The sequence below is a fragment of the Mesoplodon densirostris genome, chromosome 2 (assembly GCF_025265405.1).
Source record: "Mesoplodon densirostris isolate mMesDen1 chromosome 2, mMesDen1 primary haplotype, whole genome shotgun sequence".
Classification (NCBI taxonomy): Eukaryota; Metazoa; Chordata; class Mammalia; order Artiodactyla; family Ziphiidae; genus Mesoplodon; species Mesoplodon densirostris.
In genome coordinates, this window is record NC_082662.1 from 172,701,367 (window position 1) to 172,724,340 (window position 22,974).

General features: G+C 38.0%; 1 protein-coding gene across 2 annotated transcripts in view; it reads left to right on the plus strand.

The window, feature by feature from the left end:
- Positions 1–75: 75 nt before the first annotated feature.
- Positions 76–22,974, plus strand: part of AIDA (axin interactor, dorsalization associated) — a 41,785-nt gene continuing 18,886 nt past the window's right edge. Inside the window, exons 1-6 of one of the 2 annotated variants that reach the window (XM_060091415.1) lie at positions 76–359; positions 7,845–7,914; positions 15,538–15,591; positions 15,999–16,053; positions 21,907–21,970; positions 22,212–22,318. In XM_060091415.1, the coding sequence (XP_059947398.1) occupies positions 250–359; positions 7,845–7,914; positions 15,538–15,591; positions 15,999–16,053; positions 21,907–21,970; positions 22,212–22,318 (460 nt within the window). In that variant the 5' untranslated portion in view covers positions 76–249. The remainder of the gene's footprint in view (positions 360–7,844; positions 7,915–15,537; positions 15,592–15,998; positions 16,054–21,906; positions 21,971–22,211; positions 22,319–22,974) is intronic. The other variant, XM_060091414.1, reaches the window with a different exon arrangement.

Sequence of the window (22,974 nt, forward strand, 5' to 3'; positions counted from 1 at the left end):
AGCGGGGCGGCCTCAACCTAACACGAGGCGGGGCCTCGGGGGCGGAGCCTCGGCGGGGCGGCCGCTTCAGAGCCGCAAAGTTTGGCTGTGGCGGCAAATGGGCTTGGGCGGCTCCTTGGCGGGTGGTGGCGGTGGCCGTAGCGGTTCCTCTTGGCCCTGTTAATGTCGGGGCCAGGCCCGGGGAGGATGGCGCCCTAGAGCCCGGCCTTGCTGGGGTAGGGGCGGGAGGGGACGGGGTGGGGACCGGCCATGTCGGAGGTGACCCGAAGTCTGCTGCAGCGCTGGGGCGCCAGTTTTAGGAGAGGCGCCGACTTCGACTCTTGGGGCCAGCTGGTGGAGGCGATAGACGAGTATCAGATGTGAGTGACTAACCGCGGGAGCGGGCCAGACCGGCTCCAGTCGGCCGCCTCCCGCTTCTTTCTGTCGGTGTCTCTCATCACTGTATCTGCAGCCAAGGCTTCTCAGGGTGGGGCCCCGCAGGCGCTAGAGCTGAGATCCCACTGGCCCTGGAGACCAAGGTACGGTCTCTGGGGTTTTTCGCTCTCCGCCTCAGCAGGGCCAGTTCCGTGCAACAGGTAGCCCTTCTTAACTGGGGCGCCAGCCCATTCAGGCTACCTACTGAGTTCCTTGCCACCGTCTCATGGGTCCCCCTCTCTGCAGTCAGTTTCCTTTCCCCCTCTCCTCCGCCTCTCTCAGGTTGCCGCCCCTCAGTTTCTCTTTTAGAATCTCGGAGGAATACTTGTGTGTTCTCCGCCCACGTCCCCGGGATGAGGGGCCTCGCTCTGTGTACGGTGCCTTCCTCCTCCCCTGTGTAGGGCAGGAGGGAACTGGTGGCGATTGAGGGGAGGGGGTGCCCCCAGGAGGCAGCGAGGCCGGAGGTATCTCCTCAGCCCAAAGAAAGGTCTCCCCTCGCGCCCCTTCTCCACCCCTCTTTCTGGGGAGCCGTGTTTTCCCAATTCACCTCGAATCCGTTTCGGTTTCTGGGACTGTTATTTGCTAGGCTGGGTGAGTCCCACCCACCCCCTCGCTCGGTTGCTCTGGGTGGAGTCCCTGCAGGATGTGAACAGAAGAGAGCAAAATGTGAATTAATAGACCACGCACAGGAGTCACCACCGCCTCCTTGGGTCCCTCCTCCTTTTCCTGTGTATAATGTATAGCCGTAGGGTACATGTGAGCACCAGGTTCTTTGATCTACCCAAGTCCGATTTCTTTCCCTTTATGGTTTCCTCCCAAAACTTCAGCGGTGTTTTTAAAATTAAAAGACAAGGTTTGCGTATATATTAAACCTTGCTTATAGTTTCTTGCACATTTTACTGAAAATAGGAACTGCCTGCTGAAATGCTGTTGTTTGCAAACTGTTGCCAGTAATTACTTCTTGGTTTAAAGCAAGTTATTGTTCGAAACCATGTGTAAGTAAAATCCACCCCCCCTCCCCCCGCCCCAGCGTCTTTTGGAAAGAATACACGATTAGTGCTTGGAAGATCTAAATCCTGTATTCTTTTTCTACAATAGTTACTTGTGTTTATCTGACCATTAAGATAATTTAAATGCGTGGATGTTTTCTATCTCATTTTACTGACTTTGAATTGCCTGTAGTTTTCAAAAGCCCTGAAAACCACCATGGTTTGGGCCATTTTGCCATGTGTAACAACTACTGTCATTTGTTTTGCACTTTCACTTGATTTCACTTTACTCTTGCAACTGCTCGGTGAGAATATTATTATTTTCATTTTGCAAATGAGGACGCTGAAGCTCAGGTTAACCGGATTACCTAGGGTCACAAAACTATACTGCTGAAGTCTGGGATTTTTTTTTTTTTCCCAGTTCCAAATCCTGTCTAGTCTACTATGTAGTGTTTAAGGCATTTATTAAAGATGCGTTGTATAAGTGAATTGGACAATTAGAAGATTTCCTTCGTTCCCAGAGAATGTATCCTTCCATAGTGTAGCCAGTTAGATAGTGAGCACCCATGTATACTCATTCTGCGTTAACTAAACTTGCGTAGCCTGAAATCTAAAGCTGCCTCTCACTTGTGGTGGTGGGACATCGCAGCTGTTGGCACTCAGCAGCAGACCTCACAATGGAAAGTGAAGAATACCATGTCCAATTGAAATTACAAAGGAAAATTGAATATGCAAGCTGTTTAGCTGGAATTTCTAAAAATATCTCAGCAAGAGAGTAATAGGCAGCAACAAATCTATTGTTGAACCTCAGTTACTAGCCTTGAACTTCATGATTCAGAGTAATTCTAAAATTACTATAAAAACCACCAGTGTCAAATTTGAATAGAAATGTGTGATGATTGGCTTAAATTTTGTAAACATACAGGCTACATACACAATGATGTTGAATTTAAAATTAATACACTCAAAAATGAAGGCCAGTTGTCTTTTTTTAATTTGAATTATCTGTGAGAAAAGGAGACCATTTGGGGGCCACTCAATGATGTGAAAAAAGAATGGATGGGATTTAGTAACTGACTAGATACTGAGAGAGAAGAAAGAGAAGTCTGGGAGAACTGGCCTTTCTGACCGTAGAGGCAGCTGTGTCTTTACAGCTGTGCAACACACAGGAGTGAATTCATGGGATGGGGACCTTGTGGGGGAGGGAGTGGACGTGTTTGTACTTATCGTAAGGTAAGAATATCACAGCTTAAACAGTTTCATCACTCAGCAAGTGAGAGCTGGGCGTATAGAAATGAATAAGATTTGATATCCATCCTCAAAATATTGAGTCTAATGGAGGATTTTATTTATTTATTTATTTTTTCATTGTGAGAAATGCTGGAGGATTTTAGAGTAAATGGGTATTGCGATTACAGAAGTAGGAAAAGAGTAAGTGCTACCACACTCCTTGCTGTTTCTTGAAGCATGCTTCTGCCTTAGGGCTTTTGTACTTTTTCTGGAACACTCTTCCCCCATTATCTGCTTGGGCCGATTGATCACCTCCTTCAGGTCTTTGTCCAAATATTATCCTCTCTGCGAGGCCCTCTCTGGCCACCCTATTTAAAATTGTCCAGTTAAGTATGCCGTCCACTCCCGCTCCCTCTCCCTCAGTCTTGCAGATCCATCCCCCAATCCTGCTTAATTTTTTCTACAGTATTTATCACCATCTGAAGTACAATATATTTTATGTATTCATTTGGTTGGTTGTCTCTCTCCCCACTTGAATGTAAGCTCTTTGAGAACAGGGTATAGGAGGGGTTGTCTGTTTTGTTCTCTACTGTATACGTAGTGTCCAGAGTAGCACTAGACTGTTATCAAGGAATTATTTATTTAGATATTATGTAGTTGTTGTATTCTAGTGAACGGCTTGATTCAGGAATATGCTGTGGGAGCATTAAGGAGTTGATGCCACAGTACTGTTGGAAGATTTAAACAAATTATGTCAAAGCTAAAATTGCTCTCCAAAATATACATGATCAATTAAAAACAACTCCCTCTAGCAGGCCACCTCTTTCAGCAACCTGGGGGTACCTGCCCCCTAACTTAGGGTAGAGTGGCATGGACTCTGCTGCCTAGAACCAGCTATTTCACAGGATCAGTCCTGAGGCATTCATCCGGCACACAGATGCTCAGTAAATATTTGTTAAATGAATGGGTGAGTTTGAAGGTTGGATAAGCCCTGTTAACCATCCTTACTATGCCTTGTGTCAACGCCTCTCAAGGTGTGGTCCCACGTCCTTGCTGGTCTGCAACGAGATAAATAAAGAAATGGGGATTTAAAATTTAGGAATTTCATTGTGGTGTGACATCTTAATGATAGTTTTTATTTTATTTTATAAAAGTATTAGCCTGCAACAGATTGTGGGTAAAAAACTAGTTCTTCACTCTAAATAGTTTGAGAAGCACTAGTTTCTGTCATGGATTGCTGTGGGGTTTCTGTGGGTCACTTGTTTATGTGCTTTAAGAATATTTAAAACTTCCCCTTGAGAGCAGTCCTGTATTACCTGTAGGCACCCTTGGAAACGGAGGTTATTCTCTGGAGAAGAATATTTGATAGGTTTTTTACCTTTACTAATAGAATGTCAACTCTTACCTGCTCATCTGATACCCAGAGCAGGTGGATTTTCCCTCAATGGACAGATTTATGTCTCACTTTGTCTCAAAATGGTGCAATCACTTATGGGCTTAGAAAATTAATTTTTTAAAAAAAATTTATTTTATTCATTTATTTATTTTTGGCTGTGTTGGGTCTTCGTTGCTGTGCCCGGGCTTTCTGTAGTTGCGGCGAGTGGGGGCTACTCTTCATTGCGGTGCGCAGGCTTCTCATTGCAGTGGCTTCTCTTGTTGAGGAGCACGGGCTCTAGGCACGCGGGTTTCAGTAATTGTGGCACGCGGGCTCAGTAGTTGTGGCTTGCAGGCTCTAGAGTGCAGGCTCTGTAGTTGTGACGCACGGGCTTAGTTGCTCCACGGCATGTGGGATCTTCCCAGACCAGGGCTCGAACCCGTGTCCCCTGCACTGGCAGGCGGATTCTTAAGCACTGGGCCACCAAGGAAGCCCTAGAAAATTAATTTTTTTGCCTAGGTTTTACAGAAAGTTTTTAAAAATAACTTTATTGAGGTATAATTTATATACAGTGAAATTCAGCATTTTACGTTTACAATTCAGTGAACTTTTAGTAAATTTACCAAGTTGTGCAGCCATCATTACAATCAAACTTTAGAACATTTCCATCACCCCACAAGGATCCCTCATGTGCATTTGCAGTCATTCCATGTTCCCACCCTAGCCCCAGGCAGCCATTAATCTATATTCTGTCTCTAAAGATGAAACTTTTTCTGGACATTTCATGTAAATTGAATCATATAATATGTGATCTGTATGTGGCTTCTTTCATTTAGCATAATGTGTTTGAAGTTATCCATGTTGTTGTATGTATCAGTACCTTGTTCCTTGTTACTGCTGAGTAGTACTGCATTGTATGGATATACCACATTTTGTGTATCCATTCAGTACTTGGTAGACATTTGAGTTGTTTCTACTTTTTGACTGTTATCATTAACGCTGCTGTGAACATTCACGTGTAAGTCTGGGTGCACGTATATTTTCGTTCTTGGGTAGAGATGTAGGAGTGGAATTGCTGGCTCCTATGATAAATTTATGTGTAATTTTTAAAGGGAAACTGGTTGGTCAAACTGGGTGTACCATTTTACATTTCTACCAACAATATATGACAGTTCTTGTTTCTCTACATTGATAGCATTTGTTATTGTGTGTCTCTGATTATAGCCATTCTAGTGGCTATGCAGTGTACTTCACTGTGGTTTTCATTTGCTTTTCTCTTACGACTAGTGATACTGAGTGTCTTTTCTTATGATGCTTATTTTCCCTGTAAATCTTGTTTGTAAAGTGTCTCTTCATACCTTTTGTCTGTTTTAAAATTTAGTTGTTTGTCTTTTCCCTATTGAATTAGAAGGATTCTTTGTATTTTCTGGATATCAGTTCTTCATCACATAGGATATATGATTTGCAAATATTTCCTCCAGTCTGTTGCCTGAATTTTTAAAAACAGGATTCTGTTTGAATTTAACATCATTGTCTACTGACTTAGCATTTGAGCAGGAGTTTAGAGCTATATCCTTTCTTCTGACAGTGACCTGCTTAGGTTTACAGTCACTGTTGGCATATTGTGTGCAGAACTTGTCAAATAAAGAAACTGTGCAACACTATAGCTTCCCTGAATTCAGGGATGTGTAGTTGACATTGTTAAGTGTAGACTGTGATTCCTGAAGAGAACTCTGCGTAGATGGGAGGCCAGCAAGAGTTAGAAAGGAAACCAAGTACGGGACAAGTATGGCTATGGCTATTTCTAATTGTACCTACTCCTGTATAAAGTCCACAGAGTGGGTCTATCAATGACATTTTAGGAAAAATATTCTGGGGTTTCCAGTTTTTGGGGAAAAGAAATAAATGGATGGAAGCACTTTGATTAAGTAACATGGTGGAGCTATCCTGGCAAACGTTATGATTTTATGTAGGAGTTTCTCGCGTTGTGATAAGGAGGATGCAGACCTTTCATAGATTAGATAGAGGTCATCAAGTGAACTTTACACTTGACCTTGAAAAACATGATTGCATAGATTAGAACTTCCATCTAAGACTTTTTGGAAGCTTGGTGAACTGTCTTTTGCAATGGCTTGGTGGGAAATCTAGCACTTGCTACCCTTTGTATCCTTTCCTCCATTCCCCACCTAGGATAGTATAGTATGCTTGGGAATTATAGTTTCACATTCTTTTGTAGTTACAAAATGTCTCACCAAAAAAATCCTTTCAATTCTTTGTTTTCTTTGTTTCCCCCTGCAAGTTTTTAAAAATTCAAATAAATATCACGTAACATGAAATTTATCACTGTAAAGTTGTACAATTTGTTAGCGTTTAGTATATTCACAATGTTATGCCACCATCACCACTATCTAATTGCAGAACATTTCCATCACTCTCAAAAGAAACCCTTTACCTGATATGGGTCACTTCCAATTCTCTCATTTCCCCAGCCCCTGGCAACCACTAATCTGCCTTCTATCTCTATGGATTTACCTATTCTGGATATTTCATGTAAATAGAATCATATAATATATGATCTTTTATATCTGGCTTCTTGCATTTAGCATAATGTCTTTGAGGTTCATTCATGTTGTAGCATGTATCAGTATTTCATTCCTCTTTATGGACAAATAACTTTCCTTTGAATGTGTGCGCCACATTTTGTTTATCCGTTCATCAGTTAATGGACATTTTAGGTATTTCCAGTTTTTGGCTAATCACGCATAATGCTGCTCCTGTGATCATTCGTGTACAGTTTTTGTGAATGTGAACATGTTTTCTGTTCTCTTGGGAATATACCTAGGATTTTGAAACTGCTGGGTTATATGGTAACTCTATGCTTAACTTTTTAAGGAACTGCCAAACTGTTTTCCACAGTGACTGCAGCATTTTACATTCCTACCATCAGGTCCAGTGGTAGGGTTCCAATTTCCACATCCTTGCCAATACCCATTGTACTTTTTCTCCCTCTTTTTAAAAATTATACCCATCCTGGTGGGTGTGAAGTTGTATCTCATTGGGGTTTTAATTTGTATGTCCCTAATAACTAATGAGATGATATTCATGTACTTATTGGCCATTTTTATATATTCTTTGGAGAAATGTCTGTTCAATCAAACCTTTTACTCATTTTTAAATTGAGTTATTTTTCTTTTTATTGTTTAGCTGTAAGAGTTGAGCTTAGACTTGTAACACAGATCCATCCTTGAAAACTCATCCCAGGCCTAGCTGCTGTTTTTAAGTATGATGATAACTGGGCAAACAGTGATTTCCATGTCTGATTGGTAGAGGATTTTCTTTATTTGCCATGAAAAATACGTTCAAAAGTATAATTTGATAGAGTATCATCACTTTGTCATGGCTGTAATTTGAACTAATCTTATCAGCAAATTAATGATAGACTGATAAACTACCTCTGGCTGGTACTATTAATTGGTGCTCACTGGAAGTGTTTAAGCCGAATCTGGACAACTGCTCTTGGCTTGTGATAGAAGAAATTCGTGTGTACTAAAGAAAGTTGAATTCGATGTCATTTGAGATTCTTTCCACCTCTATGATTCTGTTTTTGCTGTCTAGAGCTGAAATTTGTCCCAGTGAAATGGTATGAAAAGTATCTTATTTCCATTGTCATTGTATAAAGAGTTAGATTCTAAAGATAATGTAGATTTATACTTTGAAAACAGAAGAAAAGTGTTATTGTACTTTACTCTGTTTTAAGAATTAAATTATTTTACCATGTTTCACTTGAAATAGTTTGCTTTCCTTCAATTTTAAAGAATGTTTTTTTCTTCTTACAGATTAGCAAGACATCTACAAAAAGAGGCCCAAGCTCAACACAATAATTCTGAGTTCACAGAAGAACAAAAGGTACCATAAAATAATCTCTAGATACATCACATTCCAAATGAAAAGGGTTCTGTCTTTTGAGTCCATTAAGCAAAAACAAACAACAAAAACTGTTATACTTAAGTACAAAGAATGATACTGATTATGCTTTGCTGAACATTAAGTAATTACTTTAGAGATACCACATGATTTACCATGTAATGAATTTCTCACTTAATGAATTTCTTTACTCAGCCATTTAGACTTTTAGTGGAGACCATCCACACTTTGGTTGGGGAGAAAGGGGTACCAGAGACTGGAGTTTGATTGTGAGTAATTGCATCCCACCTCAGTACTTACTTAACTCAGAACTTCCTTAACTCCTTCTCCACCTCCTCTGAAAACAAACAAAAACCAAAACAAACAAAGAACAAAAAAGCCACCACTGAAAAATAATTAGTTCAAGTCAAGAATTTGGCATAAGAATCCATCAACAAAATAAATTCATAAAGTTGCAAAATGTTTCAAGGGTGCTCTTTCTCCTTGAATTAAAATTTTAATGTATCAAATTGATTCCCTGTACTGCTAGAGATTGTGAAAAATGGGATATTTTAAGAAGCCTTACTGTAAAACAGTGAGAAGAAATGGGAGGAAACGATTCTTATTTTTCCTGGCTCAAGGTATCTAATGTTAAGTTAAATTTTAATCTCGTAGATAATGAAAAAATTCATGTCAGTTTTCCTCTCATTTCTTAAGACATTGTAAAAACTATGGTGACTTAATTTGCTTTTATTCTCTTTTTGTACAAGGAGTGGGAGTGGGAGTGATTCTTTGCACACTCTTTAAGTAAGCCTAAACAAATTGGTTTTAGTCCTTAGGCCTGTATTCATTTGATTCATCTTTAAAAGTCTTTGAAAAGAAAAAAACACCAAAAATTAGGGTCAGTCATATTTCTTACACAAGTTAGTATGTTTGCATTTTAAAAATATTTAGGGTCTGTTGAACCGGTTTGCAGGGCAGAAATAGAGACACCAATGTAGAGAACAAATGTATGGACACCAAGGGGGGAGAGTGGCGGGGGCAGTGGTGGTGGGACGAATTGGGAGATTGGGATTGACATGTATACACTAATATGTATAAAATGTGTAACTAGTAAGAACCTGCTGTGTAAAAAAATAAATAAAATAAAAAAAAAGAACCTGCTGTACAAAAAAATACATAAGATAAAATTAAAAAAAAATAACTAAAAAAGTTTTTGGGTCTGCGTCATCTAGTGTATCTTTATTTTGTATTTTAAAAAGTAATAGAAGTTTTAAAATTTAAAAGTATATTTTTGTTTTTTCCTTAATAATTGCTAATATCCACAATAGATTTAGGAAACTTAGGATTTTAGCTCTGGAAAATAATTACCACAGAGGAATTGTCCGGTTTGCAAACGGAAAGGAAGAAGGACTATATGCTTTATCACCTCTAAGATGAATGAAATCTGCCTACGAATTGCTAAGGAAGTGATCAGCTGGCATCACAGAACTGAGAGTTTAAACATCTATGTTTTGAAACAATCTCAAATATCTGAGTATGTAAATTAACAGCTAACAAAGCGTGTTATGACTATGGAAACAAAATGAAAGCTTAGGAAATTAAAAAGTTTAATGACAGCCATATTTTAATCACCTGTTTGCCTTGAGTTACTTATATGCCTTGTCTCCAACATCTGTTGCTTAGGTATAGGTTCTATGAGCAACACGATCTCAAATATAAACTGATTTGACCTGAAACATACTAAAGTTTTTAAAAATGTCATCAAGAAATGAGCTTTGTCGTATGCTGATGATTAGACTAACAAGAAAAAATTAGCTTTTTCTTAATTTTCTTTAGCTTTCTAAGGATGAAGCTGGGGTGTTTGACAGTGCTGTGTATTTAATCTTTAATTTATAGCTGTTCTTAGTAGGCACCCGGCTGCTGTCTTTTTTCAGCTTACACAGATCTCACCCTCCACAAGGCCCAGGAGGCACCATGACCTAAAGGAATGAGCCTGAGATCTGGAGTCGGAAGACTTGGTCTTGAATCCAGTCTCTGTCTCTGGGCCTTAATTTCCTTATGTATGAAATGAGGGATTAGATAACCCTAAATGATCTTGAAAGGTATCCCTAAATCTTCAAATGACCTCTACCTTTGAGGTAGTCTGTTCCTCCTCCCCTCCTCGAGGCCTGATTTCTGAGGTATTTATTATTTATAAACCTGCCTAGGAGGCAAATGAGGCTGCCAGTAGTGACTACAGAGAGAGGTTGTTGTGCCTGCCTCTCTATTCCTTGGGCTTGCAGAAGGACCGACCCCCAAATCACTCTGTACTACATTATGAATATAAGGCAAGTCGTATGCATTTACAAATTTATTTTTCTTTAAAAATACAGGTGAAACATTCACAACGGGCCAGAAACCTCATATTGACATTATAGGCCTTATTTCAATGTCACATAAGGAAAAACTTAGAGGCTCTAAGTTAATAAATGATTAGAAAACAAAGATTTCCCAGACATTATCTGGAGAACATTGACTCTGAAAAATTAATAGATGTTATATGAACAGAGTTTGTGACTTGTCAGGGCTTTTAGTATGCTAATGTGTATGTTGGATTTTTAAAGAGTTTAGGTAATGGAGTATTTCTTAAATTTGTTGGCTTTTGAAAGTCTCCCTCCTCCTCCGTTTATAATATTTCATTGGGTCTGAAGAACATGTTATGGGAAATTTTGAAACCAACTGTTAGGTCTGCAAAATTAATTGAATGCCAGACCTGGCATGTAAGCCAAAGGAGAAGAAATTCGATTGTGTTTTCCTTAAAAGAGGAAAATGGAGAATGTTCCTTACATTATTCTAAGCAAAATTGTTCTATATGTTTTCTATTTGGAATTATATTCTTTATGCTTTTACTATTTTAAATGTTTTTGTAGCAGTGACAAGTTTTAGAATTATGCCAACCATTTAATAGTTTGTGGAACTTTGAAAGAAGATTTTTAAAAACCACTGTATTTCTAAAGTGCTTTCTTTATGAAGGTTTTTACTGTTAGTTCACAGTAAGATTTCAAAAATATTTGATGAATAAATGCTTTGTTAGATCTTAAGTTATTGATATTTATTTGTATATGATTATTATTTTAAGATTAGAGGAATCCTATTTTTTAAGAGAATAACATATATCTTCACAATATTTATTTTAAATCTGAAGAACTCTAAAGCAGAGCTACTGATCCCTCTAAAGTTTATTAGTTGATGGTAAAAAATCTTCATATGGCTTTTCTATTCAAAATATTCTCAAAGATTTCTGGTGGAAAGAAAAGCAAGTTTATAATTCTTATTTGATCTTCCCTCATGATCAGTTGACATAGCTTTCATTTCATTTCTTAATAGTTTTGTCATTATAACAACAGGGTTGAGTAGCCAAAAAATAGCTGCCAAAAGCTTTCATTCGTTAAATTCCCTGCTTTGGTGTAGTAGATTTTCTCATGTAAGTTTCTGGACAGACTAGAACATCCTGTCTCATGATGCTTAGAAAGTTTTTCCCTGTTTTGAATCAAATTTAGTGGTAATGAGAATTCCAGCACTATATGCTTGTTTTACATTTTATAGGTCCCCCCTTTCCACTGCCTCCTCCCTCTCTTCCTTTCTTTCCTCCCCACCCCCGCCATCTAAAGAGTAGACGACTGGCTGTCTAAATGTAAAAAATTAAGTCTGGATTGAGACTCTACTACATTAACAATGTGTATTTTTTCAACCTATTTTTCCTTGATATGTTTTAGCAAAATTACTTTTGCTCTTTATTTGTATATTTCTATTTCATCTTTTCCTTTCACTGCTCTTTTTGAGTTGTCCATTTCCCTAGCAAGTGACAAAGTAAAATAGCCAGTATTCTGAAAATGACAACATTTTCCATTTCTATACCACAGTAGGTATAAGCAGTTAATTTGAATGAAGTGCTAATTATTTAAATCTTTCTAAAATTAAACTTCACTTACTTTGAGTGCTCAGTCTTAATGTGTATTAGTTAATGGTGAATATTTATATTCTGGCACATATGACTTTGTGCTTCTTAATAATTTTTCTGAACCATTTCTTTCTAAGAAAGTTGAAATAATTACAGTAGCAAGCACTTGATTTTGACATCAATAAATGCTGCATGTTTTGCTACAGCTGAAAATGATAGTGTTTCACTCCTTTTTTTTAATACTGATGTTGGGTGTGGTCCCTTAAAATAGTTATGAATAATGCTTATTGGTATTTTGCCATAGTTCAGTAGATTCTGTGTAAAAAACGGTTGCTTCTGCTTAACTTGAAGAAATATTTAAATTTAAAATAGATTATTAGTGGACTCATAGTCGTTAAACAACATTTTACCTTAAATGTTAAAAACATCACATCAAATGGATTGTGTAGTAAAGAAGGAAAAGGAGTTAACTAGTATTTTTAAAGACTTACTCACTGGTACGTGTCCCTTAATACAGACAACCCTTTTTCAAAACCATTTTTTAAAGAACATAAAAAGTATGGCCAAGGGCTTCCCTGGTGGCGCAGTGGTTGAGAGTCTGCCTGCCGATGCAGGGGACACGGGTTTGTGCCCCGGTCCGGGAAGATACCATATGCCGCGGAGCGGCTGGGCCCGTGAGCCATGGCCGCTGAGCCTGTGCGTCCGGAGCCTGTGCTCCGCAACGGGGGAGGCCACAACAGTGAGAGGCCCGCGTACCGCAAAAAAAAAAAAAAAAAAAAAAAAAAAGTATGGCCAAATGGTATTAAAATAAGTGTGTTACTTTGTTGTATATATTGCCATTGTATAGAATACACTGATGTCCAGGGCAAGTTGCTTAACCTGTCTTCTGCTTTCACATCTATAAAATGGTTGTATCTAACTCATAGGGCTGTAGTCAGTATTAAATGACTTAATGTGTGTAAATCACTTAGCAGAGTCTGTCATTTAGTAACTGCTCAATAGTTGTTAGCTATTACTATTACTATATAATTATATTTATATTTAAAATTATTTACTAGTTTTGTCAGATTTGAGTGATATATATGAACAATGATTTGAGGTTATTAGATTTTATGTAGAAAAGATTGTTGCTGGTTCCTTCACAACAGCTCTTTCAGAGGGTAAATAAATCTGTGAGTATCTTGATTCCTTTTGCAGCAGTTAGATTAAATATAATATTTAAATGTAAAATTTCAAAATAAAATTTGACATTTTCTACACTCTTATATTAAGATTAAAAGAAATTTTTAAAGATTGTGGAGATAGTTAAATATTGTTACTTGTTCCTTGACCAAGAGTCATGTCTTTTGCTCAGTCGTGGTTTATTTATTTATATATTTTTAAATTAAAAAATTTTTTTATTGAAGTATACTTGATTTACAATGTTGTGTTAGCTTCTGGTGTACAGGAAAGTGATTCAGTTATGCATATTGATATATATACATATTCTTTTTCATATTCTTTCCCATTATGGTTTATAACAGGATACTGAATATAGTTCCCTGTGCTATACAGTAGGACCTTATTGTTTATCTATTTTACATATAGTACTTTGTATCTGCTAATCCCCAGCTCCTAATTTATCCTTCCCCCTTTCACCTTTGGTAACCATAAGTTTGTTTTCTATGTCTATGAGTCTGTTTCTGTTTCGTAAATAAGTTCATTTGTGTCATATTTTAGATTCCACATGTAAGTGATATCATATGGTGTTTGTCTTTCACTTTCTGACTTACTTCACTCGGTATGATAATCTCTAGGTCCATCCATTTTGCTGCAAATGGCATTATTTCATTCATTTTATGGCTGAGTAGTATTCCATTGTGTGTGTGTGTGTGTATATATATATATATATATATATATATATATATATATATATATACACATATCACATCTTCTTTATCCATTCATCTGCTGATGGACATTTATTTACCTTGCTTCTATGTCTTGGCTATTGTGAATAGTGCTGCTGTGAACATTGGGGTGCATGTATCTTTTCTAATTATAGTTTTCTCCAGATATATGCCTAGGGGTGGGATTGCTGGATCATATGGCAACCCTATTTTTAGTTTTTTAAGGAACCTCCATACTGTTTTCCATAGTGGCTGCACCAATTTACATTCCCACCAACAGTGTAGGAGGGTTCCCTTTTCTCCACATCCTCTCTAGCATTTGTTATTTGTAGAATTAGTGTTTTATTTTGTGAACTGCTATCCCAGCTGTTTATGGTCCACATGATAATTGTGTAGTGCCATCTAGCCTGGGTGCCAGGTACCAGGACAATACTTGTTACTCCTCTTTGCTCCTCATTTATCTTGCAAAGAAAATTGATGAAAGAGAAAACCACCAAATCTAATTGACTAAACTTTTGCAGGTCGTCAGTATGTACAGAAAAACATCCTTTTTTTTTTCCAGAATATTTTTTTTGTGAAGGCATTGCAAATATTGTACATATATACTTTTCTTGTCAGGATTTATTCCTTTTTATTAGGAAGGATTTAAAAGGCTTGATGGGCATAATTCAGCTGCTGCCTGCTCTTGCAGGTATTTGTTCTATGGGTCTCCTCCTTTTCATTTCAACCCTAGTCATTCGTGTTCTTGTTCTGATTACTGTTTACATAGACAGTTGAAATAACGTGGTTGATCTTACCTTTAGTCTTTTCCCTTTTCTCCTTCACCCTATGGATACTGTTATCACAACAGTCTTCTTAAAGGGCAAATCTGATAGTCATTCTTCTGTCCAGAAACTATCTGTATGATTTATTGCTAAAGTAATAACAGATTCTGCAGCTGGTCCTAGAAGGTCCCCTTTATAATGACCTCCCTCCCCCAACACATGCATTTCACATTTCAAACCTATCTCCCGCTGCTTCAGTTTGGTACTTCAGACAACTGAACCATGACAGTTTTCCTAGTACGTTAGTTTTACAAATCCTCCCACTCACTGGGGCTTGAATCCTAATTCCGATTCTTGTCCTGTTTCTCCAGGACATATTACCACTTAGTTTGCTGAAGCCCTATAGAATCAAGTGCCTCTGCTTTATGTTACAGTGATTCTGAATGTGTCTTATATAATAGAAATATGAGCTTATTAAAGACAGGGACTATGCCTTATCACTTGTATCCATTTTATAGCTCAGATCTGACTGTAAAATTTACCACCATTTGTCACAAGTATTGATTCTGCTTAGTATTGTTGATATATTTAATTGAACAAGTCAAGATTGGATTTGAGTCAAAATTAAATTATACCACTGTGCTAACTTTCAGATATTTTTGTTTCTAAGTCTTTTAGTGAATATCAGACTTTATGGAGAAGAAGAGAAGGTAAAGCTTAGGAGGGAAGATGCTTGAAGTCCTTTTCATTGCCCTTTAAATCATATCTAAAGCTATCATCAAAGCAAACTTGATTTAAAATTGGTTGTGGCACATTAGGTCAGGAGCGAATATATACTCACCTTCTCTGCCTGATCCCAGCCCTTTACCTCCTGTTTCTCATCTCCAAAGCCTGCAAGATGCTAAAAGAAGTAAAATTTAACTTATTTTTAAAAATTATAGATCGCTTATCAATGAAAATTAACTTGATGATTTGGACAACTAACAGTTATGATGTATTTGGTATTTATAGCTTTTTCTTTTCCCTACAGAAAACCATAGGCAAAATTGCAACATGCTTGGAATTACGAAGTGCAGCTTTACAGGTAAATAGGTTCCCCCCCTCCAACTTTGTAATATAAGGAAAAGAAATTATTGTGAACTATTCTGATAAAATATTAGCATTCATGCCAAAAGCAGTACTGTCTCAGCAAGGTTTTATAAAGTAAGAATTCATGGGTTAAACACATATTAAAAGATTTAGTTCATATTATATAAACTGTAAAAATAAAAGATATGACTTCAATTTTTTTTCTGTTATTTTTAGCCTGAATGTTCCAAAAAACACAAAAACAAAAACCAGTTTGGAATTTTTTATTTTTTTACTCTGAAAGCAAGAAATAGATTCATTTATTTTGGCTACTTTTTGAATATGTCGTCAACCACTTAAAAGACATAGGGTGCAGTGAAATCTTTGTAATAAAAATATGTAATACGCATGTTTTAAATTCAGTCCACACAGTCCCAAGAAGAATTTAAACTGGAGGATCTGAAGAAGCTAGAACCAAGTAAGTTTTGTTTTATATTTTTTAGTGATACTCCTTTAGAAAAATATTTGGGCTATTATGGATATTAAGGTTATTTAGCAGAGATGCTGATTTGAGTCATTTCTGTTAATATCTAGTCCTATGTAATTTTTTTGTGCTTTTATAATTCCTGTAATATTTATAGTAATTATTCTTTGGTTCACTTTCGTTATAGAATATGAAAAATTATTTGATTCTATGTCGTACCTCATCTATCTGTTTTAGCCTTTATTTTGTTTTAATCCCTTTAATAAGACTATAATTAAATTACTTTGGTAAACATTTACAGTAGAGTCTACTGGAGAATATAAAGTTATAGTTATTGATGCCTATTTATACTGCATGTCACTGAAAACTGCAGTCCAGCTGTTCGGTCTGCTCTATAAAATATTTCCTTGTTGTCCTCATTTTCCTTCCTGAAAGTTTTTTTGAGGTAAACAATTCCTTCAAATATTTTGGTGGTTAGGTTGCTGCTAGATGAAGCTTTTTTGCTGGTTCAAATGAATGTTCTCTTAGAGGAAATGTTTGAAATATAAGCAAGGGCACAAGTATTGAATATCACCACAGTCAATTTTAGGACATTTTTATCACCCCGTAAAGAAACCCTTTATCCGTTAGCATTCAGTCATTTCCCTCCAGCTTCCCCGAATTCCCAGCCCTAGGCAACCACTAATCTACTTTTTGTCTCTATAAATTTGCCTGTTCTGAACATTTCATATAAATGGAATCATATAATGTATGGTCTTTTGCAACTGGCTATATATAAGATTATTTTAAGAAAAGCACATTGATGGCTTTAAAAAAAAGATTTCAGCTGCAGTTAGGATGTCTGAGTTATATAATGTTTCTAAAGAAAATCATAACGTTCAATTTTAAATGATAAGAATAATTAGGATTTGGGATCCTTACCTAGTCACTATTTTCCATTTCTTTTCAGTTTGTTTCCAAATAAAACTTAAGAATCTGTTAGGTATGTAGGATGACTGTAAAGTTTGTAAACACTTATACTCAGACATTTATTATCTCTTTCCATAGACACGCTCAGTTATTCCTCCTGTTGCCTCATAGACTTGCTCGTTGGTAACAGTGGTTGCCATTTTTTCGAGTAGCAGCAGTATGCCAAGCACTCAGATAAATCGTCTCAACGGCATTTTGCTTACTGACACTTGCCCGTGATCTTACAGCTTGTAAATGCCAGAACCGGATTTTGACCAGGGTTCTAAGTGATCTCAAAGCCTGCATTCCTACCACTGCACTCTGTTATTAATACTTGGAATGGTGCAGTATTGACATCAATCCTAAATGTCATGGTTCTTCAGGTCAAGCTCCTGAGAGGTTATTGGCCCATATCTTAGTGGAAGATTGGACTAAAATCTGCATTAGTCTTCTACTTTGTTTGTTTATTTTATTTTATTTTTTTTTAAGATTTGGTGTGAGAATGGAAAGGAAAGAGTATTATTGGGATTCATTTTGTTATAGTTTGAATTTATATAATGCTTCTCATTTGGACTTCTCCCTTCCTGGTACTTATTATCTTTTTAGATGATTTTAAGTTGCTGTTGCCTCTAAAAGGAACATAAATGTGTATATTGTATCTCAGTAGGATATGCTCTGTAATTAATTTTGAATTTATAAAATCTAGGCACTTGTTATGAGTTAATTATTTTATCAGAATTAAACATTTTCTATAAATTGGTGTTTGACTATATTTCAGATTAAGTGTCCTTAGTCAAGATGACCTCTGCCTCTTCTAAGAACGTTAAGGAAAGGAAAATTAATGAATGACTGTGTCTTTCAACATGTTAGTCCTAGTTGGTTTATTTTGCTAATGTATTTTTCCTTCAAAGTTTTAAAAATATAATCCTGTCTGAAATTCATACTAAAACTAAGATCTTGAAAGTACTAGTTACTTGACTTTCTTATGTTAATCCTTAGTAACAGACTACTTCTTACTCAAACTTGTCCCCCCGTGACGACCCCATAAACTGTGAAGTTCCCTTCCATTAATTCATCTTTGAAGGCCCCGAAGAAATCCCACCTTTCTCTGAAAGCTTTCCATGCTTTCCCTAGCCATAATTAAACTCTACTTCATGTCCTTTCTAGGAGCACTTTTTATAGCCACCATTGTAGTCTTCCCTGTATTTTTCTCACTTACATTTATTTCCCTCCTCAAGAAGATTGTGAATAACCTCTGTATTTTCCCCACAGAGCCTCATTCAACGCTTTGCCTATAGTATGAACTTGGCAGATTTTTAAGTTGAATGTCTTCAGGGAAACTTCTCACATAATTAAAAAAATAACCTTTCAGATGGGAAGCATTTGCTCAATTTTGCCTACCACAAAAATGAAAAATGTCAGCCACAAAAGAATACATCTGGGGTGTGTGTCTGTGAGATTTTTAGAGTGTCAGCTTCAGGAGGGTTGCAGGGCCTGCTCCATGACAGCAGGCTGAGAGTGCTGAGTTCTTACCAGTAGAGGTGGGGCACTGTGTGTGTGATTTCTACTGGATGAGCCAGTTAGTCCCCAATGGTGGTAGACTCCATGCTCATGATAATACCTTCCATGGAATTATAAACTTGCTCCTCTCTTCTCTAAATCCTCCTAAAATATCAATATTAGTGTCAGAAAAAAAATCCCATGTAAAGTTTATGTAGAACCCTATTTTTTTTTTTCCTTCTGTACACGGGCCTCTCACTGTTGTGGCCTCTCCCGTTGCGGAGCACAGGCTCCGGACGCGCAGGCTCAGCGGCCATGGCTCACGGGCCCAGCCGCTCCGCGGCACGTGGGATCTTCCCAGACCGGGGCACGAACCCGTGTCCCCTGCATCGGCAGGTGGACTCTCAACCACTACGCCACCGGGGAAGCCCCTAGAACCCTATTTGAAAAGGACGTTAGAATCTCTGTTATTCCATAGTTGGTGAAAATGGAAACCTATCCTACATTTACAGAAAGGGAGAAAGGAGCTGTTATTTTTCTTCCAAAGTTATTCACACAAATTAAATATCTGATATACTCTATACTTATAAATACAAAATAAAGGAGAGGCTATTACTGCAAAACAAACATTTCCTTTTCAAAGCATTGATACCTAAGGAAAGAAAATACTGTTTAATTCTTTTATTCTAATACAAATTCAAGATATTCTTAATGACTAATATGATTTTCAACTTTTTAATTGATGTTGTTTTGTACATATTTTAAGGTTTGATTTTTTCCTTTTTATTATTAAAATGTGATCATTTCTGGTATGGATATACATGATCTTTTTTTTTTGTCACCCATTCCCTGTTCTCAGTATCTAGCATAATACTGTGAAAGTGATTAATTCAGGAGTCCCCAACCCCTGGGCCGCAGACCAGTATTGGTCTGCGGCCTGTGAGGAACCGGCTTCACAGCAGGACGTGAGTGGCCGGCGGTGAGCGAGCGAAGCTTCATCTGCCGCTCCCCGTCGCTCCCCGTCGCTCCCCATCGCTCCCCGCCGCTCCCCGTCGCTCCCCGTCGCTCCCCGTCGCTCCCCATCGCTCCCCGCCGCTCCCCATCACTCCCCGCCGCTCCCCATCACTCCCCGTCGCTCCCCATCACTCCCCGTCACTCCCCGTTGCTCCCTGTCGCTCCCCCTCGCTCGCATTACCACCTGAACCATCCCCCCTCCCTCACCCCCAGTCTGTGGAAAAATTGTCTTCCATGAAACCGGTCCCTGGTGCCAAAAAGGTTGGGGACTGATGAATTAATTGATATTTGAGTTGAATGAATAGCTTACAAGGAGCATTCATGCACCAAGTTTAGAGAGGATAGTCTTATAATTTTAAAAATAGTCCTTCTTAGTGAGATCTGAAATAATAGGATTCTAGTCAGCCAGATAGGGAAAACTATGGAGAAATAAATTACCATATAATAATGTAGACTTATACTTTTATGGTACTTCAAATGTTCCCATGCAATGTCATATACTGTGTTATTTAATTTAATTTTCTCAACAGTCTGGGAAGGAAATGGTATTCTGATTTTAGAACTGGGGAAGCGGAGATTCAGAGTAGTTATGTGAATGCTCAAGTCATTAACATCCTTGTAGGGCTAAGATCTGATTTCAGATCTTTTGCTACTTCCCCCTTGCTTATCAGACTTTAGCTCTACAGTCCATTCTATTCCTTGAACAAGCTCCTGCCCCAGAGCCTTTGTGGTTGCTCTCGCTTGTTCTCTAATTCTTGGAGAGCCCTTGCCCCAGAGCTACTTGTGGACATTTCCTCTCATCCAGGTCATGGCTCAAATGTCTTCTAGTAATTCAGGTTTGAGAGGCCTACCCTGTTCACCTCAGCTGAAGTTATCCCTCTATTCCACGTACACAAGCATCCTCTGTGTCCTTCATTACACTAATTGCAGTCTTAACATTATCTTGTTTATTTGTTGGCTTATTATTGTCTGCTTTTCCTGACTAGGATCTAAGATCCACATATGAGGGCAAGAACCCTCTGTCTCTATCACTGCCATATCTTTAGCACTCAGTGCACGTTTGTTGAGGAGAAGAAAAAGAGAGGAAGAATGAGGGTAAGAGTTGGAGAGGGAGAGAGAATAAGAATGAGTGAGAATCTAGACCCAAGTCTCAGACTCCTCTCCCCGAAGGGCTTAGTAGGAGTGCATATGTTAGAAGAAGTCTGATAAACACATCCAGCTCCGATTGGAGTAAGGCATATAATTGCAACCTTGGACACAGGGATTTCCTTTTTGGGGATGACAACATCCATACCTATTTTAGCTCTCAACTACAGGACTCCAAACTTAGAGAGACTGAATAAGTTGAGTATAAAATCATAGAGGGCTTCCCTGGTGGCACAGTGGTTGGGAGTCCGCCTGCCGATGCAGGGGACACAGGTTTGTGCCCCGGTCCGGGAAGATCCCACATGCCGCAGAGCAGCTAGGCCCGTGAGCCATGGCCACTGAGCCTGCGCATCCGGAGCCTGTGCTCCGCAACAGGAGAGGCCACAACAGTGAGAGGCCCGCGTACCGCAAAGAAATAAATAAATAAAATAAAATAAAATAAAATCATAGAAATATTTTGGGTTGCCCCCTTAATGCTATTACTTCACCTTCATATAGTTGCAGGTAGTTACTGGGAATCCATAAGACCAGATATGAAGCACTAAGTTACATTTAGCACCTCTCTTTAAGTTTACATGCCAGGATATAGTCATTGACCACAACCATAATGCAGGAGGTGGTACCATGTTGTTTGAAGACTTCTCTTGAAGATAAATCCCTCTTTGTGTTTGTGTGTGTGTGTGTGTGTGTGTGTGTGTAAGAATATATGTACATATATGTATGTATATATTACACATTTATAATAAACTATGGTAAAATGCGTATGAGAATTATAACCTCACTACTATAAACTTTACCAGTTTTATGGAGTTGAGAGGAAGTCTAATCAGGACGTAGAATAAGATATGCTCATGTCCCTCTCATTGGTCATCTTTGACACTAATCTTTTAATTTAAATACTCCAGGGAGCAGTTACTCTCTTCTCTGGTGCCCCATGTCTCACGTAGGACTTTGTACATAGAACTATTTCAGGGTTCATTTTCCATAAGGGCTCTGAGACTCTAGAAGTAATTCTCCTTGGAGGTCTAACAATACTCTGAAATTACTGGTACTTGGAGTATGGATCTTTTCATTTTGCTAAGATAGTTAATGGTTTGTGGCTCTGGATGATGATAAGATTGGGAATTTTTAAAAAGTATTAATAGACATAGTAAAATTGACTAAAAATCAGTCATTGACAATAAAATTGTTTATTTTGATTCATGAGATAATTCATGTGTCTTTTTCTTTTTATTCTAGTCCTAAAGAATATTCTTACATATAATAAAGAATTCCCATTCGATGTTCAGCCTGTCCCCTTAAGGTAAAATAAATAAGCACCAATATTTGTCTTCTTATTCTATCATCTTATTTTATACCTATTTTTCAGAGATTTCTGGATGTTTTATATCAGTGTTGGTATACTGATATCATTAGTAGTAACATTAACATTTTATGTCAGCATTTTTTATATCAACATCTTACCTAGGAAATGAGTAGCTATGAGGCTTCTCTAGTATATTTAGTTTTGTAGCTCACTCTTTTTTCTGTCCTTTTGCATGTAGAAGGATTTTAGCACCTGGTGAAGAAGAAAATTTGGAATTTGAAGAAGATGAAGAAGAGGGTGGTGCTGGAGCAGGGTCTCCTGATGCCTTCCCTGCTAGAGTTCCCGGTGGGTATCACTTGTTAAAAATATACATTACTTAACTCAATACAAGGTCAAGGTGTTTGGAACTTATTTTGGTATTTGCTAGTAGAGAGTAAAACCTCTCCAGGGTTCATGCCAGTCTTAAGCAAATGGTCATGTTTTGGGCAGTAGCTGTTTTATAAGTATAGTCTGAAAGTATCTTACTATCTGTTTTGGGGTTCCAAAGACCACCTTCGGGTTCGGAGATTCACTAGGAGGACTCACAGGACTCAGCATGTGATTGTACTCACAGCTGTGATTTATTCCAGAGAAAGAATACAAAAACAAAGTCAGCAAAGGGAAAAGGTGCATGAGCGAAGTCTGGAGGAAACCAGGTGCAAGCTTCCAAGAGTCCTTTTCCAGTGGAGTCACATAGCTTGTGCTTGATTCCTCTAGTGACAGATTGTAATGACACACGTGAAGTGTCCACTAGGGAAGCGGGATGCACATTAGAGACTCCATGCCCAGAGCTGTTACTGGCGGCTGATCACATAGACACCCTCTGCCTAGCACTGACCAAAATTCCAGACTCCTAGAAGGAAAGCAGATAATTCAGCATAAACCATGTTGTTTGTAAAAATAACTTAGGCACAGTGACCATTCTCATCAGGGGATAGTAGGAACCCTCCCAAAATCCAGAT